The sequence below is a fragment of the Nicotiana attenuata genome, unplaced genomic scaffold, assembly GCF_001879085.1.
Source record: "Nicotiana attenuata strain UT unplaced genomic scaffold, NIATTr2, whole genome shotgun sequence".
NCBI classification, from domain to species: domain Eukaryota; kingdom Viridiplantae; phylum Streptophyta; class Magnoliopsida; order Solanales; family Solanaceae; genus Nicotiana; species Nicotiana attenuata.
Window position 1 is genome coordinate 232,706 of NW_017671440.1, and position 17,012 is coordinate 249,717.

General features: G+C 38.6%; 1 protein-coding gene across 1 annotated transcript; it reads right to left on the reverse strand.

The window, feature by feature from the left end:
• Nucleotides 1-2,099: 2,099 nt before the first annotated feature.
• On the reverse strand, nt 2,100-4,999 carry LOC109208308. Its single transcript, XM_019371397.1, has 3 exons — nt 4,763-4,999; nt 2,353-2,463; nt 2,100-2,273 (listed from the first exon to the last, which is right to left on the reverse strand). Exons 1-3 carry the CDS (start codon nt 4,926-4,928, stop codon nt 2,215-2,217), a joined length of 336 nt encoding a protein of 111 aa, XP_019226942.1. The 5' UTR covers nt 4,929-4,999; the 3' UTR covers nt 2,100-2,214.
• Nucleotides 5,000-17,012: the final 12,013 nt, after the last annotated feature.

The following is a 17,012-nucleotide window of genomic DNA, read 5'->3' on the forward strand; positions in this document are numbered from 1 at the left end:
ATGGTGTTAATTTGGGACTGGTTGGGTAAACTAGGGTTTTGGGGTCCTATTTCGATCTAAAATTCGAAGAGTATTGGGGTGATTCGAAGAAAATGGATTGGGGATTCGGAATGGGGAAGGTGAGGGAAGTCCATGGTGTAAGTTTGGAAGGGATTGGCCACCGTCCGCCGCCGTGGGCGATTTCCGGCGGGCGGAGGACGATGGTGTATGGCTGGTCTCTGAAGAGATAAAGGAGAGGAGTGAGAGGGGGGGTAGGGTGTTTCTGACAGTTATATGTCAAAAATTATCAATTCCTGACCGTTAGAAACAACCTAGACGGTCAGGATTGATTGTCGTGGAAACGACGTCGTGTGAGCTCTATGTGGCTGGACCGGATCGAGAACCTTTGGGCTGGGGTCAATTTGAAATGGGTTTAAGGGATTGGGCTAGATTTCAAACGGATTTGGCCCAAAAATGGGTAATCCATGAAGACCACTCAATTTTCTTTTTAATTGTTTTCTTTTCTTTTCCCTTTTTATTTCTTTTATTTGTTTTCATTTTGCATTTTTTATGTTTTTCTAACTTTATTAAAATGCAAAATCAAAGACCTAATTTGTTTCCAAAATTAAACTAATTAATTTCTAAAAATCTATTAAATCCTATTTAAAAGCAAACCCATGACAAATTCAACAATTAACAATTAAAAATGCAAAAATGGACTATTTTTGTTATTTTCTTTAAATTTTGTTCTAAAAACAACTTAACCACTAAATAATCCTAAAATATGAAATTAGATCCTAAATGCAAATGTCATGTGTATATTTTTATATTTTTCATATGAATTAAAATGCACAAATAAAATGCAAACAATTAACAGAAAATAACACGAAATTCACAAAAGTGTAGAATAATGAAAGAAAAATTATTTTGTTTGAATTTTTGGAAATAATTCATATATAGGGCAAAAATCACGTGCTCACACTTGTCATCTGTAGGCTATCTGTTGCTCAATACTAAATATACAAGAACATTCTCTCTGCTCTTATTCTCTTGATCTTATTACTTCCATTTATTGCTTACATTCATTGTTCTTCATTTATTACTTATTATTGGCCATAAAGAGCCATCATTAAATCTATCATAACTGTTAGTCCCTCCGTCGACTGCCCACGACAGGGTATAGGACTCGACCTCGAGGCCCCGAATAAGCGAGTTTGAGGCCCCGCTTATCAGCCTATTGGTTTGGTTATCACCTTGTTTTCAAGCTCTTATCTCGTTCTCTAATCTCTTACTTAACATCTATCGCCTAAACAACTAGCATAAAAATAGATCACGTATTTTTAGAACCACAAAATCAAATCTAATTGTAATTACCATTTTCAAGGTAAACAAGTCTCTTTAATTAAAGATATTTAAGTTAATCAGTTCAAATATAATGACTTTTTGTAATTTAAATTTCCCAAGATAACACTAGAGTTTGGAATATAATCTAGAAGTAATAGTTTGAGGCTAAGCACTACAAAAGTCACTTTCATTTGATTTCGCAAGAAGGTAGATGTGCATTTATTAATGTACAAATATATGCACCTATGTATGTGTATTATGTTTGATATGATTTTATTTAATTTGTTTATGAAAACCCAAATGGTGTCGAAAGTAGTTATCTAATTGCCTGCCTTATATCACCCTTACTTTAACGGTTTGCTTTGTTTAAAAATGCTTTTGAGGTTTGATAATTTAAGTTTACTATTTGCAAATCTCAAACTTAGGGCTTGATTCCACCACTTTCCAGACTCATACATTTGAGAATGAAAAACTGGAACATTTTATACATCGGCGAATAAAGAATATGATGCTGAAAAGTGATCGGAAAGGAGGTCACAGAACGAGGCAATGACGGCTCACAAAGCAGACAACAAGCAGAAGCTTCTCAACCCTCTTTACCTTTCTATCTTTTAGTAAAATTTCAAAACTAACAGTCTGCTATGCTACACTATCTGGTTGTAGGATGAGCAGCCTTTGTATAGTTTTGCTTTTCTCTCCTCTCCTTTAGTAAGTGCTTTTTCTCATTATTTAATGTCTTTAAGCTTATTTAATTACTACTGTAGTAAATTGTAAAATCAACGAGCAAGGAACAGGGACTAAAACATTAAATTTTTACACTTAAACTTCAAAAACAAAGTAAATCATCACATTTAGCTCATTAAATACAGTTCTCAAGGAAGAAAATATTCCTCATTTTGATATGGGCAATTTAGAAAGCTTCCTAATTTCTCCATGTTTGTGAAGATAGCCTGTAAATGCATAGCAGTAAGACATCAGTTACAGTATCATCAAGTTCCCTAATTGTCAATTTTGTTTTTCCTGAGTTACCTGGCCTAGAAATCATGTGAATACGAGACCGAGGTCCATCAAACATCCAGCTATCCTCGTCTAACGATTTAACCTCTTTATTCAGTGAAGCCATCAGATCAGATTTGAGAACTGCAAGCACAACCAAGATACCTTTGGATTTCAGGATGAAAACTGAAACAAACTCAAAGTTTCTTAGAAGAATAAACTCCATTACATCAAGAAAATAATGCAAATATGGCATTTGCTTTCTCAGCTAGAATTTTTTTTGTTTTAAACAAGCACAATAGCCAAATTCACTCGCCAACTTTTTTTTGACTAGCTGCTAGCAATATCTTTTTTATTCAGAAAGGGGAAGTAAAGACTCCACTAATGCTGCTTTAATTTGTGTTTGCCTAATTATCAATGATCATCATCATCATCAAGTGCTATAGAGCTAAGAACTTTAACGGCTTTATTTATGATAAAGCTGCTCTGCTACCCCAAACTCCCACTTTTTGCAGGACCTATAACCCGACCTGCTGAACCAAGGATGGCCTAAAACCGAAGCCAGACGCTTTCTCCACCAGATAGAAACAGTAAGTCACATGAACCAATTTGGTCCTTTTACAAGCAGTAAATGGCACGATATGAAAAATTCTTAGTATAAGCCACAAAATTAAACATTTTGCTACCTTATATATGACACCATGCTAAACGTACTTAATATAACAGCTTTATCAAAAAAAGAAAAATCCTTAATATAATAGACATAACCTGCTGAAATACACTTCCCATTAGTTTTTAACCTTTACTAAGGCTGTTCTAGATTGTCCTTACAAATCTATGCAAACATTGTTGGCAGGTTTATCAAAAGCGAAAAGCGTAAAAAAGCTCCTAAGGTCCGTTGGGGTTTTAAGTGCAAAGCGCAAATAAAGGGGTTTTAAGTGCAAAGCGCAAATAAAACGTGGGCTTTAATGAAGAAACATGCAAATGGAGAAAAACTATAAATATGTATTTGTCTTCCAGGACTAATATTTATAAGCATGAATACCAAATATATGGACAAAGAAATTGAAGAAAATTTTATGATAAAGTAAAATATCAATTGTTTAGCGTCGTCTCTTCAGGATTATGCTCATTGGCAAAGAAAAGTATGTTTTAGAGCCTTGATGGCGATGTTGAAGCGCCCACTACACGAGGCGAAGCGCTCAATTTGAGCCTTGCTTCAGGACTTAAGCGCACCTTTAATAACACTGATTGTTGGTACATAGTCATTTGGTCAGAAATAGGGCACTCCTTTAGACTTGTTTCAGACAGAGAAATCACTCACTTTCATTAATTAACTAGTGAATTTACTCAAAACTTATTACCCAAAACAACAGTTGAAAAAGCTATCGAACAACAAAACGAGTAATATAATGAAGTACTGGCCTTGTTGAACTTTGAAGAGCTGCGATAGTAGTACTAGTAGTAGTACATTTTACTTATTAGTGGAGAAACAAAATCTATAATACTTAACCAACTAGTGATATAAGAAAATTATCTATTTTCACTCGATGTAGAACAATATAGACATGTAAATGATATGCAAAAGTATAAGAAATTAAGATTGAGCTATATCAACATTTTCCAGCTACTAAATTTGGAGTAAATGAGGTCTTACATTTGATAAAATTACATCCACAGCATCTACGTTTGTGTGCAAACCATACCTAACTCCAATTTCCAGCTGCCTCCAGCCCCTACTATAAAGCATCTGTCTCCATCTGTGCAGATACATCTCCCCCCCACACCCTTACATGTCCTACTCACACGACCACATCATTTTTACCATCTACTTTCTATCATGATGAGATCAATCAATATTTTCCTTTTAACTATTTGCAACTTTTAAGTTATTCTTTCCACCCAAGGATGCAAAAACTGTTCATAGTCCCTCAATTAATCACAAAGTTATAATGTTGTGTTTTAAAACACTCATATCTTGAAAAATGAAAATCAGAGATATCCAATGAAACACCGGAATTCTTTTTCTTTTTCAAACATACACACTACAGACGTTAAAAAATAAAAATAAAAATAAAGTTCTCCAAGTTTTAGATTCAAAAGTAAAAACATGTGGTACTGACAATCACGCTGTGCAAGTGGAAAATTCTTTTGGCTACAAATTACTGGCTTTTGCTTCAAAATTTTGAAGAGAGTTTCAAATTAGAACATTATTCAAATGAATTTTTAAATACTCCACTGCATTAAATAATCAATTTTAGCTATAGAATAATATTCCACTGCATTAGATAATCAGTTTCAGATCGTTATTCGGCTGATTTGCGAAATAAATTAGGTCTTCTCCAGCCACACAGATCATTACTTGAAGTTGAATATACTTCCAAATGAAAAACTAAAAACGTAAACATATTATCACAAAGAAAATGCAAAAAATGTCACTGACCATTTAGAGCTTCATCTTTGCGATCTTGAATAGAGATGAGATCAGTAGGGAAGTTAAAGTCTTCAGCGACTAAAGACGATGATGGCCCAGCGTTTCCTCCGATCATCGCCATCGTCGAACTCGATGACCTCGCCGGCGACGATGTCAGGGAACTGCCTGTACTCATTTTCCCCCTCCACGTATCCGAAAATACAAAACCCTATAGAAATAGTACTCTATCCGTTTTAAGTTTTGGACATTGTTTTTCAAGGTTAATTTTTTAAATGATATCCGTAAAAAGATAATAAGTGAATCGAGTTGATCCCAAAATAATAAATAAATTAGATAAGAATATAAGACTTAGAGTTGAAATCTAGACAAGATAGTAGCAATCTTGATTCCAGGAGCAGAGCTTACGGAGGCCGTAGTAACAATATTAATAAGCAAGAAATATTATTGAGTTTTTGAACAAAGTATCGTTTGACTTGTCAGAAAATTCGTGTCCCCTTAGAATGGCCGTAGAGCTCACTATTTATAGTTGTACCTATGGAACAAGGTCCTAGGATCAAGCCCCCCTTAAATGATAATTACGAGGGCCATTAAAGAATGTGTAACGGTAGGCACTGAATGTCATATTCTCTGTAACGGACCGTGCACTTAATGCTATAGAATATTCTCCATTAAATGCTATTGGGTGGCAGATATTTAATTCGCCTTTATGAATACCATTCCTTTCGAGATCGTTGCCTTCGAACCTGCCTGTCTTCTGTCTTCGGCTCCACGTGTCGCTTTCTCATGCGAACATTAAATATGAACATATTTTACCATCTACAGATAGTCCCCCTGCTTTCTAGTGGCATAACCTTATGTAACCGGGAAGTTGGTAAAGATACCTTTTTTGGCGGGAAATTCTCTGACCCCCTCTAAAAAGTTTCTGACGGTTGATTTGGCGCACGTCTCTCCGCATTTAGTGCCCCGAACACGTGTCATCCCACGATTCAGCAACACTTTTGCCGGTTATCAAGGTAATTATGGCCACGATTTTAGCCGCATATTCCTTTACTTATACACATCAAACTTCTCCATTTACACTTCATAACTTTCCAAACTCTCTCGAACTCTCTTTACTCAACTCATACTTGTCTTCAACTTTCTCCAATCTTCTTATTCGGAAAAAACCCTTTTCTCCCTTCTGATAACATTGGCCTCTTTTTCAGAAATCCCAGTTCCTCAAAGAGAAAAGGTAGTACTGATGATGCTGCTCCTCTCACGGTGAGCACCATTATTCCAAGAAAACTCATCACAACTAAGGACTTCGAAGAGAAGTATCCTTCCGCTAACCTTCGCACATGAGCTGTTGGTGCATATCCTTCTTCTATCCGTCCTTCCAGCATTCCTACTGTGAAGGAAGATTGATGTTGCCATGATTTAAACATCATCGCTCCTGCCCTGGCGCAGCGGATAACCGAGGTTGACCGTCGTAAAGAAGAAGTTCAGCGCCGAGCGGCTTCCCTCATTGTTGAAAAAACATATTCTATGTATAGCATGAGGAGAAAAAACCTTGGAAGAGGACAAAGCGGGCGTCATTGACTTTGATGCAGAAATTGCCAAGGCCCGTGAGCTGGAGTCAACTGCCCGAAGGGGTCTTCCGGTCCAGCCTGATGCTACCCACTCTTCTGGTTCCAGTTCTGAGTTCTCGGGAACTGAAGAAGAACCTGAAGGTGATGATGATGAAGGGCAAGATATTGGGCCGGCGGCGGATCTTCTGACTTCTCCCGGGGGTGCAGATGCTTCTCTTCCTCTCGATTCCTGTGGTGCAGTTGTTTGGCTTTTGATTTCTTTTCTTTTTCATACCTTTGTATTTGTGCTATTTAGCACGTTTGTTGTGAATAGAAGTACCTTTTTCGTTTAAGTATTGTGCAAGTTTTCCTCTTTGCGTACTTTTCGTTTAAGTATTTGCGCAAGTTTTTCTCTTTGCGTTGAATTGTGCAAGGCTTTGGGTGTATTTTTTTCTCGAGAGCATTTGGATTCCAGGCATAAGTTCTTTTGGAATTAACCCTTTTACCATGAGGGTTTCATAAGAGACGGGCCTCTTATGTTTACGATGCTCTTGAACAGGACGTCTCTTGTTCATTAGGGCACTAGCATTTGAAGTACTTGTTTAACTTTCAAAATCTCAGACAAGAAACAAGATAAAAATAAAAGGACTTTACTTTATTCCATTCATTTTCAAAAGTACATAAGTATTCGTTATGCTAAAAAGAAATTGACATTACTTGTGGCTAACTTGTACAACTTATTTCTACGGGGCTGGCCGGGCAGTCCTCGGTCCCGATGGTAAAACTTTGTTCCCAAATTTCGTAGTTCCGCTCGATGTGGCAGTCATAGTTGCCGTATTCTCATATCACCACCCCCCCCCAGTGTTCGAATGCGAAGAATACGAATTTGAACACTGGAAGTTTTGCACATTTGAAGATTCCACTAGTAAATGGTTAGATAATCTTCAGTTCGGTAGCAAACTTCACTTCCCCTTAGGAACTTTTGCTATTGCACCAAAGATTATCTAACAATCCCCCATTGGCTTGCACTTGTGAATGGTCGGGTAATCTTTGTCTGACAACAAACTTTATTTCCCGGTAGGAACTTTGCTACCGAGCAAATGACTATCTAACCGCTCCGCAGTGGCTTGTTGCTTGCATGCCTTGTCGTTTAAAGCTCTTATTTCTGCTGACGAAGCTTCTTTCGTAGTATGCTTTCCTTTGCTGCCTCGTTAAAAATCATGCTAGAAAAACCCAATTGGGACTAAAACTGGACGAAGGTAAAAAGAGTGCAGTACATAGTTTTAGTATAGGCGAGGCTCATCAGCAATAGTATCTCTTGAGGTGTGCCACGTTCCAGTTGCTTGGCAACTTTACTCCGTCATGATTTTCCAATTCATATGACCCTTTTCCGGTGACAGCTGAATCCCGGTAGAGGCTGTCCCTTGTTGGAACTAGCTTCCGTGCGTTGAGCTCCCGGGTGTTCTGAGTTACTTTCGTTAAAACCAAGTCTTCTATTTTGAAATAACGGAGGTTGGATCTTCGGCTGTAATATCTTTCCATTCTCTGCTTTCGGGTTGCGATCCTTATATGCGCCAAGGCCCTGCGTTCATCGAGCAGCTCCAATTTGACCAACATTGCTTCATTGTTTGTTTCTTCGTCTGCCCGAAAATATCTCAAGGTAGGTTCCCCCACTTCCACTAGGATCAAGGCTTCTGCTCCGTACACAATAGAGAAAGGAGTTTCCCCCGTGCTTGATTTGGCCGTTGTTCGGTACGCCCATATTACTCCTGCCAGCTCTTCGGGCCATTTTTTTGGCTGCTTCCAATCTCTTTTTGAGATTTTGGATAATCACCTTTTTGTTGATTCTGCTTGACCGCTTGCGCTGGGGTGATAGGGTGATGATGTGATCCTTCTGATTTTTAAGTCTTCAAGGAATTTTGTGATCTTTGCGCCTGTAAATTGTGGCCCGTTGTCGCAGGCTTTCTCTTTTGGTATTCCAAAGGGATTAGCTAATCCTAGGACTCGCCCATTAACTTCGAATTAATTTTGGGAAAGATTATTTGGGGTTGGAAAAGATTAATTAACAAGAACTTGAGGCTTTAACCCTCATTTTGTAGATTCTACCTAGGGATAGGATTGAACTACTTGTAGTCATAATTGGGTGTGCTTAATCTCTTAATTGTTTTAGGGATAATTCAATTAGGAAGTCTTGTTAGTCTTCGGAAGAAGCTAATATAGAATTATTATCCAAGGCTAATAACATAAACTCGCTCATATTTGTTAAATCGTAAGATACATTGGATCGTTACTTGAGTGTAATTCCCAATGCATCCATACTTGTAGCCATTGATCATTTTACTTGCTTTCTAAGTTAGTTTACATTTTCGCATTTAGTTATAAATATCTTCACAATCACCATTCTAAGTGTTTGGCATTGCATAACAAGTGATGATTCTCTTACATTCCTAATCGCCTATATATTTTTCTCTGTGGGATTCGACCCCGACTCATAGTTGGGCAAATTATATTGCATGCGACCGTGTCCATTTATTTTTTAGTAGTGGAGTTGGATCATCACCTTACTTGGGGCTGGTGGCAACAGACCAACTATATCCATCCCTTACTTCATGAACGGCCATATCGACAAAACTGAGAGTAGTGGCTCTGCCGGTTGGTGTACCAACGGTGCGTAGCATTGACATTTATCACATTTTTTAACATAAGCCTTGGCGTCTTGTTCCACCTTGAGCCAGTAGTATCCTGCCCTAATTAATTTTAACACTAAGGAATTCGCGCCTGAATGATTTCCGTAAATCCCTTCGTGGACTTCTCGCATAACATAGTTAGCTTTGGAAGCTCCCAAACATCCCGCCAACGGGCCTTGGAAAGATCTTCTATACAATTGACCTCCCTTAAAGCTGTATCGCGCTGTTTTAGTGCGCAGCGCCCGAGATGCCTTGGGATCTTCAGGCAATTTTCAATGCTCGAGATAATCTATGATCTCATTTCTCCAGTCCCAGACCAAGTTGGTCGTATTTACTTCTTAATAGATGTCTGCGTCCAATACCGAATGCATAAGCTGTACGACCGTACCTCCCTTCATTTCTGTGGACGATCTCAGATTGGACAATGCGTCTACTTCCGCATTCTCTTCCCCCGGGATGTGTGTAATTGACCATTCCCTGAACCGAGCGAGCAGACCCTGGACTTTTACTACATATTATTGCATGTGTTCCTCTTTGGCTTCGAAGATCCCGTAGACTTGGTTTACTACCAATTGTGAGTCGCATTTGATTTTTATGACCTCGGAGTCCAGCCCCCCGGCCAGCTTGAGTCCTGCAATCAAAGCTTCATACTCTGCTTTATTGTTAGTCAGGGGAACAATTGTAATGGCCTGCCTTAGGGTTTCTCCCGAGGGCATGGTTAAGGAATTCGATAAATCTAGACCTGAGCTCCGGGTTTAGTCTTGTCCCCAAGTGGAATTTCCTCTCCAAGAACTTCTCGAATAATGCGACTTGTTCAAGTTCTTCTGCCGTGGATTTTGTTGCGTCTATTTCTTCTGGTACCTGGAAGTATCTTGGTATATGATAGGATTGCTATGTTGCATGCTCCTTCCCTTTTCTACTGGAAATTGAGATTACATCCATCTCCATTGTTGTCGGTTGGTCTCCTCTTATTTGTTTAACTCCCTTGGGAGTTGGGAACTTCAGCAATTGATGATACGTTGACGGTACGACCTTCATCTCGTGTTACCATGGACTCCCTAGGATAATGTTGTAACTTATATCGCCGTCCACTACCTCAAAAAGGGTCGTCTTCATCACCCCCTCGGAATTTGTGGGAAGTAGGATCTCTCATCGGGTTGTCACGCTTGCCAGATTTAATCCGGCGAGGAGTTTTGTGGCCGGAATGATACTTTAGGTCAGCTTGGCTTGTTCCATCACTCTCCACTGGATAATATTGGCTGAACTTCCTAGGTCCACCAAAACACGTTTAATTTGAAAATCTAAGACATTTAAAGAGATTACCAAGGCATCATTGTGCGGTAGTAGTAGTCCATCTGCGTCTTTCTCCGTGAAGCCCTCAGCAACTTCACGGAGTCTCTTACTGTGGGTTACCGATACCTTCGTCTTTTTTTATGCCAAAAATGTCACGCCATTAATCTCGTTCCCCCCGAAAATCATGTTGATCGTCAAACGCGAAGGATCTTCTCCTTCTTTTGAAGGTTCCGCATTATCGCGGTTGCGGACATAATTGTTTTTAGCCCGATCACTTAAAAATTCTCTAAGATGGTTATTTTTCAGCAACGTCGCCACCTCCTCGCGCAAATGCCGGTAGTCCCCAGTCTGGTGACCGTTGGTCTCATGGTATTCACACCACAAATTAGGATCCCTTTGACTGGGATCGGATCTCATTGGCTTTGGAACCACGCTTCCTTAATATTCCTCATAGACGATACCAGCTCCACTACACTGACGTTGAAGGTGTATTCGAAAAGCCTGGGGTAGGAGGAATCTCGGGAACCTGATATCTCCTTGTCCTACAATGACCTATTATCCCGACCGCGATCAGCTCTCCTTTAGGTTGCGAATCTATCCGCCGATCGAAAACCTCTACCTCGTCCTTCATCCCTTTCATAGGGAAAAAACCGACTTCTTGAAGGCCATCGATCTACGTCGAAATCATCTTTTGACTTCTCTTTATTCTTCTCCCAATCCCGACCGTTGGTTGATGCTGGGAAATCGAGCTGATCATCCTCAATTCTTATCTTTGATTCGTACCAGTTGTGAACATCTGCCCATGTTGTTGCCTGGAACTCGAATAGACTTTCTTCCAATTTTCGGGAAGCGTCGAAACTTCTCGGATTCAAACCTTTAGTGAATGTTTCAGATACCCATCCGTCCGGTATGACCGGTAGCAGCATCCTTTACTTCTGGAATCTGGTCACAAACTCCCTTAGTGATTTGGACTCTCCTTGTGCAATCCTAAATATGTCGATCTTTTGGGCTTGTACCTTCCTAGCCCCGGCATGGGCTTTGATGAAAGAGTCCGCGAGCATCTCGAAGGAATCTATAGAGTGCTTAGGCAAAAGCGAATGCCATGTCAAGGCCTCCTTCGTGAGGGTCTCTCCGAATTTCTTTAGTAAGATTGACTCAATCTCATGGGAAGCTAAATCGTTCCCCTTTACTGCCTTTGTATAGGTGGTGATATGCTCCAGAGGATCTGAAGTCCCATCATATTTCGGCACGTCTGCATTTTGAAGCGCTTTGGGATCAAATCTAGTGCCACGCTTGGTTTGAATGGCAACTGGGTATATTTATTTGTGTCCGACTCTTACAACACTAGTGATGCGCCCGAAATTGGATTCATTCGGGCATTTATTTCCCTCATAAACCGCATGAGTTCGGTTTTAAAAGGATCATTCTCGTTGATGTTACGGATCCGCTATCGTTCCCCCTCCCCCCTCCCCCTCCCCCCCCTCCCGCTCCGTCGAAGTCGACTTCTCCCCTCGGGTTGTTGTTGTCGACCCTCTGTGTTATTTGATTTGCGGGAGCACCGGGAGGAACTGGAGCTCGCCCATTCGCGTTGTTGGAAGCACCTGACAACGCCTGTTTCAAATCCGTCATAACTTGATCCTTTCGTGAGAGATGGCCCATAATGGCTTTTCGTTGCACTCTCAAGATCATTACTGTTTCCACGACGTGCTCATCTTCAGCATCATCAGGAGTTTCCTCTCGAACATGTCGTGGATATTGCCCGCTGTGGACCGGCGTGGCCTCATCCCCCTCGTTGAGGGTATCACTGATTGAATCTTCGTGCTGAGGCTAATTTCCTTGGGCCTCAACGTTGCGTGCGATGTTGACACTGTTATCTGCCATTTTTTATGATTTTTACTAAGAACAAATAATCAAACGAGCTAGTAATAGATGCAAGGATCAACTCAATTACACAATTGTCTAAGCCCCGCGGTGGGCACCAAACTATTTACACATAAAACGATACAATTGAATTCATGCGTGGTTTATAGACAAGTGAATCTATTTGATCCCAAAATGATAAATAAATTAGATAAGAATATAAGATTTAGCGTTGAAATCGGGATAAGATAGTAGCAATCTTGATTCCAGGAGAAGAGCTTCCGGAGGCAGCAGTAACAATATTAATAAGCAAGAAAATATTATTGAGCTTTTGAACAAAGTATAGTATTGGTTTGTCAGAAAAATTTGTGTCTCTTACAATGGCCGTAGAGCTCACTATTTACAGTTGTACCTAGGGAACAAGTTCCTAGGATCAAGCCCCTCTTAAATGACAATTATGAGGACCATTGAAGAATGTGTAACGGTAGGCAGTGAATGTCATATTCTATGTAATGGACCATGCACTTAACGCTATAGAATATTCTCCATTAAATGTTATCGGGTAGCTGGTATTAAATTCGCCTTTATGAATACTATTCTCTTCGAGATTGTTGCCTTCGGACCTGACTATCTTCCGTCTTCGGCTCCACGTGTTGCTTTCTCATGCGAACATTTAATGTGAACATATTTTACCCTATACAATGACAGATGCACAAGTAGAGTAGAAAATTAGTATATTTTTTTCAAAATAAAAATATTCTTATCATAAATTTATATTTTTCAAATTATTCCCTATTAATTTAATATTTTATTTTTATATCTAAAATCCTTTTTTCTATTTTACTTTTTTATAGTCTCTCTACTAAAACTAAAAAAAAAATTTCTCTCCAAAAACTAATCACCAGATTTGAGCACTTTCTTTTGAGGTATAATTTTTTTTTTCCGTCGTAGTATACCAATTTATTATCTAGTTTATGGTTTTATTTCTTTTTCTTTTTGGCCGCCCATGCATGTATTATAGTTGATAGAACAATAGTGTCTAGTTATTATTTTCTAAAGAATATATAGTAATTTTCATATATAGTATCAAATATAATTTGCTTATCAAATATTATAAAAAAGAACTTCTCAAATGATTTGACCAAACGCCAATTTCTACTCTCCAAAAGTATTTTATCAAAAAATACTTCTGAAAAAAGCATTTTTCAATATGATCAGTTTATTGAACAAGTTCTTAAACCAATTTTTCATTTTACACACTTAACTAAAGCCATAAGATACTAGCCATAGATATTTGAGCAAAATGAGTCCATTATTACATATTTGATTTTTAATTAATGTAAATTTAAAAGAACAAAATTAAACGCAACTGAAATAAAGGATTCATATAGGCAAATCATACTAACTAGTTAGAATTAACATGTAACGACCTGACAGGTCATTTTATGTATTTGAGTCTCGCTTTTCCTTTGAAATCTTTCCGTGTGTGTATTTATGGCTATTTGACTTGCAGGGATGGATGGTTTTGTTTCAGGAAGGTTTTGGATTGATTCAGAATATTTGGTTCTTATGTTGGAAGCTTAAATTGGAAATATAGACCGAGGTTTGACTTTTGTGAAAAAGACCTCCGAATGGTATTTTGATGGTTCCAATAGGTTCGTATGGCGATTTTGGACTTAGGCGTACGCTCGGAATTGAATTCGGAGGTCCCTAGGTTGAATTAGCTTTTTTTGCCGAAAGTTGGCAATTTGAAGGCTTAGAAATTTCCTAAGTTTGACCATGGTTTGACTTTATGACTATCGGGTTCAGATTTTACTTTTGGGATTTGGAATAGGTCCGTTTTATTATTTGGAACTTATCTGCAAAGTTTGATGTCATCCCGAGTTGGTTTGGTAGGAATCGGACGCTTGGTTTGTGATTCTAATAGTTCTTGAGTTTTATTTTTTTGGTGTCCGATTCGTGGTTCCGGATGTTCTTTTAGTATTTTAAGCTCTCGAGCAAGTTCATATGGTATTGTAGACTTGTGTTGATGTTTGATGTGGAGCCCTGGGACTCGGGTGAGTTTCGAACGCGTTTCAGAGTGCTTTGAGTGAGCTTAAGGTTTGCTGGTCAGGTCTCACAAATGCGAGATCATGTTCGCATTTGTGGACCTCACATTTTCAATGGGGAAACCGCATTTGCGAGGTGGGATGGTGCTGAGATATTCGTTTTTGCAAACTTTAGGTCGCATTTGCAATGAGTATCTAGGCAAGGGGTTGACCGCATTTGCGATCAAACGGTCGCTTTTGCGAAGGGTCAGTGTTTGCATTTGTGAATATTATGTCATTTTTGTGACATTTTAAGAGCTGCTCAGTGGTCACTTTTGTGATGCTTTTTTCGCATTTGCAAAGGGTCGCATTTGCTAACCCTATGTCGCAAATGCAACATCTGCAGCTCATTTGTAGTTGATTATTTCGGGACTTAGTCTCATTTTGTCACACTTTGAGTCCTAGACTTGTTAGGAGGCGATTTTTGGAGAGGATTTTTACATCTAGCTATTGCGTAAGTGATTTTAACTCAATTTTAATATTTTAACTTTATTACTTATGGATTTTAACATCGAAATCATGGAATTTGAAAGGAATTTTTGGCTATATTTTAAAAAATAAAAGTTTAAGATTAGAGAGTCGAATGTGACTCGGATTTGAAAAGCAGCACATATTTGGACTCGTGGGATGATAGGTAGTCAAGATCTACCCTTCGACTCGGGTTTTGACCAAGCGAGTCCGAGGTTGACTTTTATTGATTTTTGGAAAATTGTGTAAAAATCTTAACTTTATTGATCGAAATTGGTTTCTCTTGCGTTGTTTGATATTTCTAAGTCATTTTTGGTTAGATTTGAGCCGAGCGAAAGTAAATTTTAAAGGAAAAGCTATTTTTGAGTGTTGATATAGGACAATTCAAGGTAAGTATCTCGCCTAATTTATGTGGGGAAATTACCCCTTAGGATTTAGCTTAATTACTTATTTGTGTTATGTGTAAACGATGTGTACATGAGGTGAAGGTGTGTACACGGTTGTATGAGTGATTTATGACCGGATTTGACCCGAGGTTGATCTTATTGCCTTGTTTTGCTTAAGAGATCTCTGCACTATGTGTTTTCACTTAAGTTGTTTACTTGAGTTTATGTTCTATGCTAGAGATCATGTTTTAGGATTGCCATTTCTTAATTGGCCAAGTTGGGCGCTTGTGAGATTGTTGCTAAAGTGAGTTAGTTGAATTCATGCTCATATGTTGGACACCCATCCGCATTTCTTTTATTGGTTCATCCTTGTGCACAGCGTTAAAAATTTGTGAGTTTAGGTCTTAATGACAATTGTTGGCATGTTGTGTCGTTATGATTATGGCACATGTGGACTTATTGGGCGGATTGTACGGTTGTTTGCACGAGGTTTTTGTCGTGCTATTATTATTGTTGATATTGCACATAAGACAAGGTGGGTCATATCGGGTTTGTGCATGTGGCGAGACAAGGTAGGATGATTATTAAAACGGGAGTGGCGAGACAAGGCTGACATTTACTTTACTATTGCGCACGGGGTGAGATAAGGGTGGCTATGTGGGAATGATATGTGATAGCCTGAGGACTTTCATTGATGATGTTTGTGCGGTGGTGAAAAAAGGGCATTCTTGTTTTTGCTTATGACTTCTTTGTGTGTGTCATGCACACATGATTTGTTGTGTGATTTGTAACATGCCAATCTATGCATCTGTTATTACTTGATGTTTCGGTTGTTAAGATGGATCCAATAACGTGGAGTTGTCTGTACTTTATTTGATTCTTGAAAAGTTCTCTTGAACATGTTATTTGAAAATTGATACGAAATCAGATTACTATGTAGCACGAGGTCTTTTGCCGTGCAAGTGTGACTTACATTGTGGCATGATGTCTTTGTGATGTAGGCTAGAAACCCGTATTTTAGCCGTATTTTACATTCTAATTACTGCACTTTACTTGTGTTTGAGCTTAAACTTATTACGTGTTGAGAAGACAAATTGAAGCTAACTCGAATAATTTGGAGCTTTGAAGTCTGAGTAAAAGCCCAAAGAATTAAACTCGGATCGCGTTTGGGGGTCGATGACCAAGTTTGGATAACAAAAACCGAGAAAAAAATATCACTCTGAGAAAAAAGCACTATCGCGCCACATGAGGCGCCGCGAAGCGCTGCGCGGCAGTGAAATGGAGCATGCCTGAAAAATGATGTGCTTTCTGAACTTTACCATTGGCACGGTGCGCCTGTGTTATTTCCTTAGAGTAATTTCCCACTTCGGTTTGGAAAGGGTAGTTCCATTCAGATTCACTTCTACAAGGCATAAATACACCAAAATGCATTTTCGAAGGGACTTTTGACCTATGAAATATTTGAAAAGCAACTTAGACAAGAAGACAGAAGATTTCATCGAGATTTCATCCAACAATCGGTGCAATACGGAGTTTGTATCGAATCATTAGCGTTGATGTTTTCTATGTCTTTAAATCTTCTTGAGATGACTTTTTTCATTATTATGGTGTAGTTTTTCTTTAGGGTGTTGACATACATGGTGTAATGATAAATTGATTAGGAATTAAATTCTTGACAATTGCTTGAATTAATTGATGGAGTTTTGAATTGTATTGTGAAGTTGTTTATTCTGCTTAATCAAAAAAGGAGCTTTATATTGAATTTTTTTGAATCTTATACTCTAGTTTAAATTCATGATTCAACTAGGTAATCGGAAAAGCCTTTTGAATTATTAATCGAAGTAGAAAATAGGAAAATATTCATGAGAAGTTACCCTTTAGACTAAAACCATCATTATGTTCATAGTAAGTGTTCCGGTGCTTCAGTTGGA

Excerpts from the sequence above, each read along its gene's own strand:
- LOC109208308 (XM_019371397.1), bottom strand. The coding sequence starts at position 4,928 with ATGAGTACAGGCAGTTCCCTGACATCGTCGCCGGCGAGGTCATCGAGT. Across the intron at positions 2,464-4,762 it reads CAAAGATGAAGCTCTAAATG|TTCTCAAATCTGATCTGATG; the intron begins GTCAGTGACATT and ends TTGTGCTTGCAG. Across the intron at positions 2,274-2,352 it reads TCACATGATTTCTAGGCCAG|GCTATCTTCACAAACATGGA; the intron begins GTAACTCAGGAA and ends ATGCATTTACAG.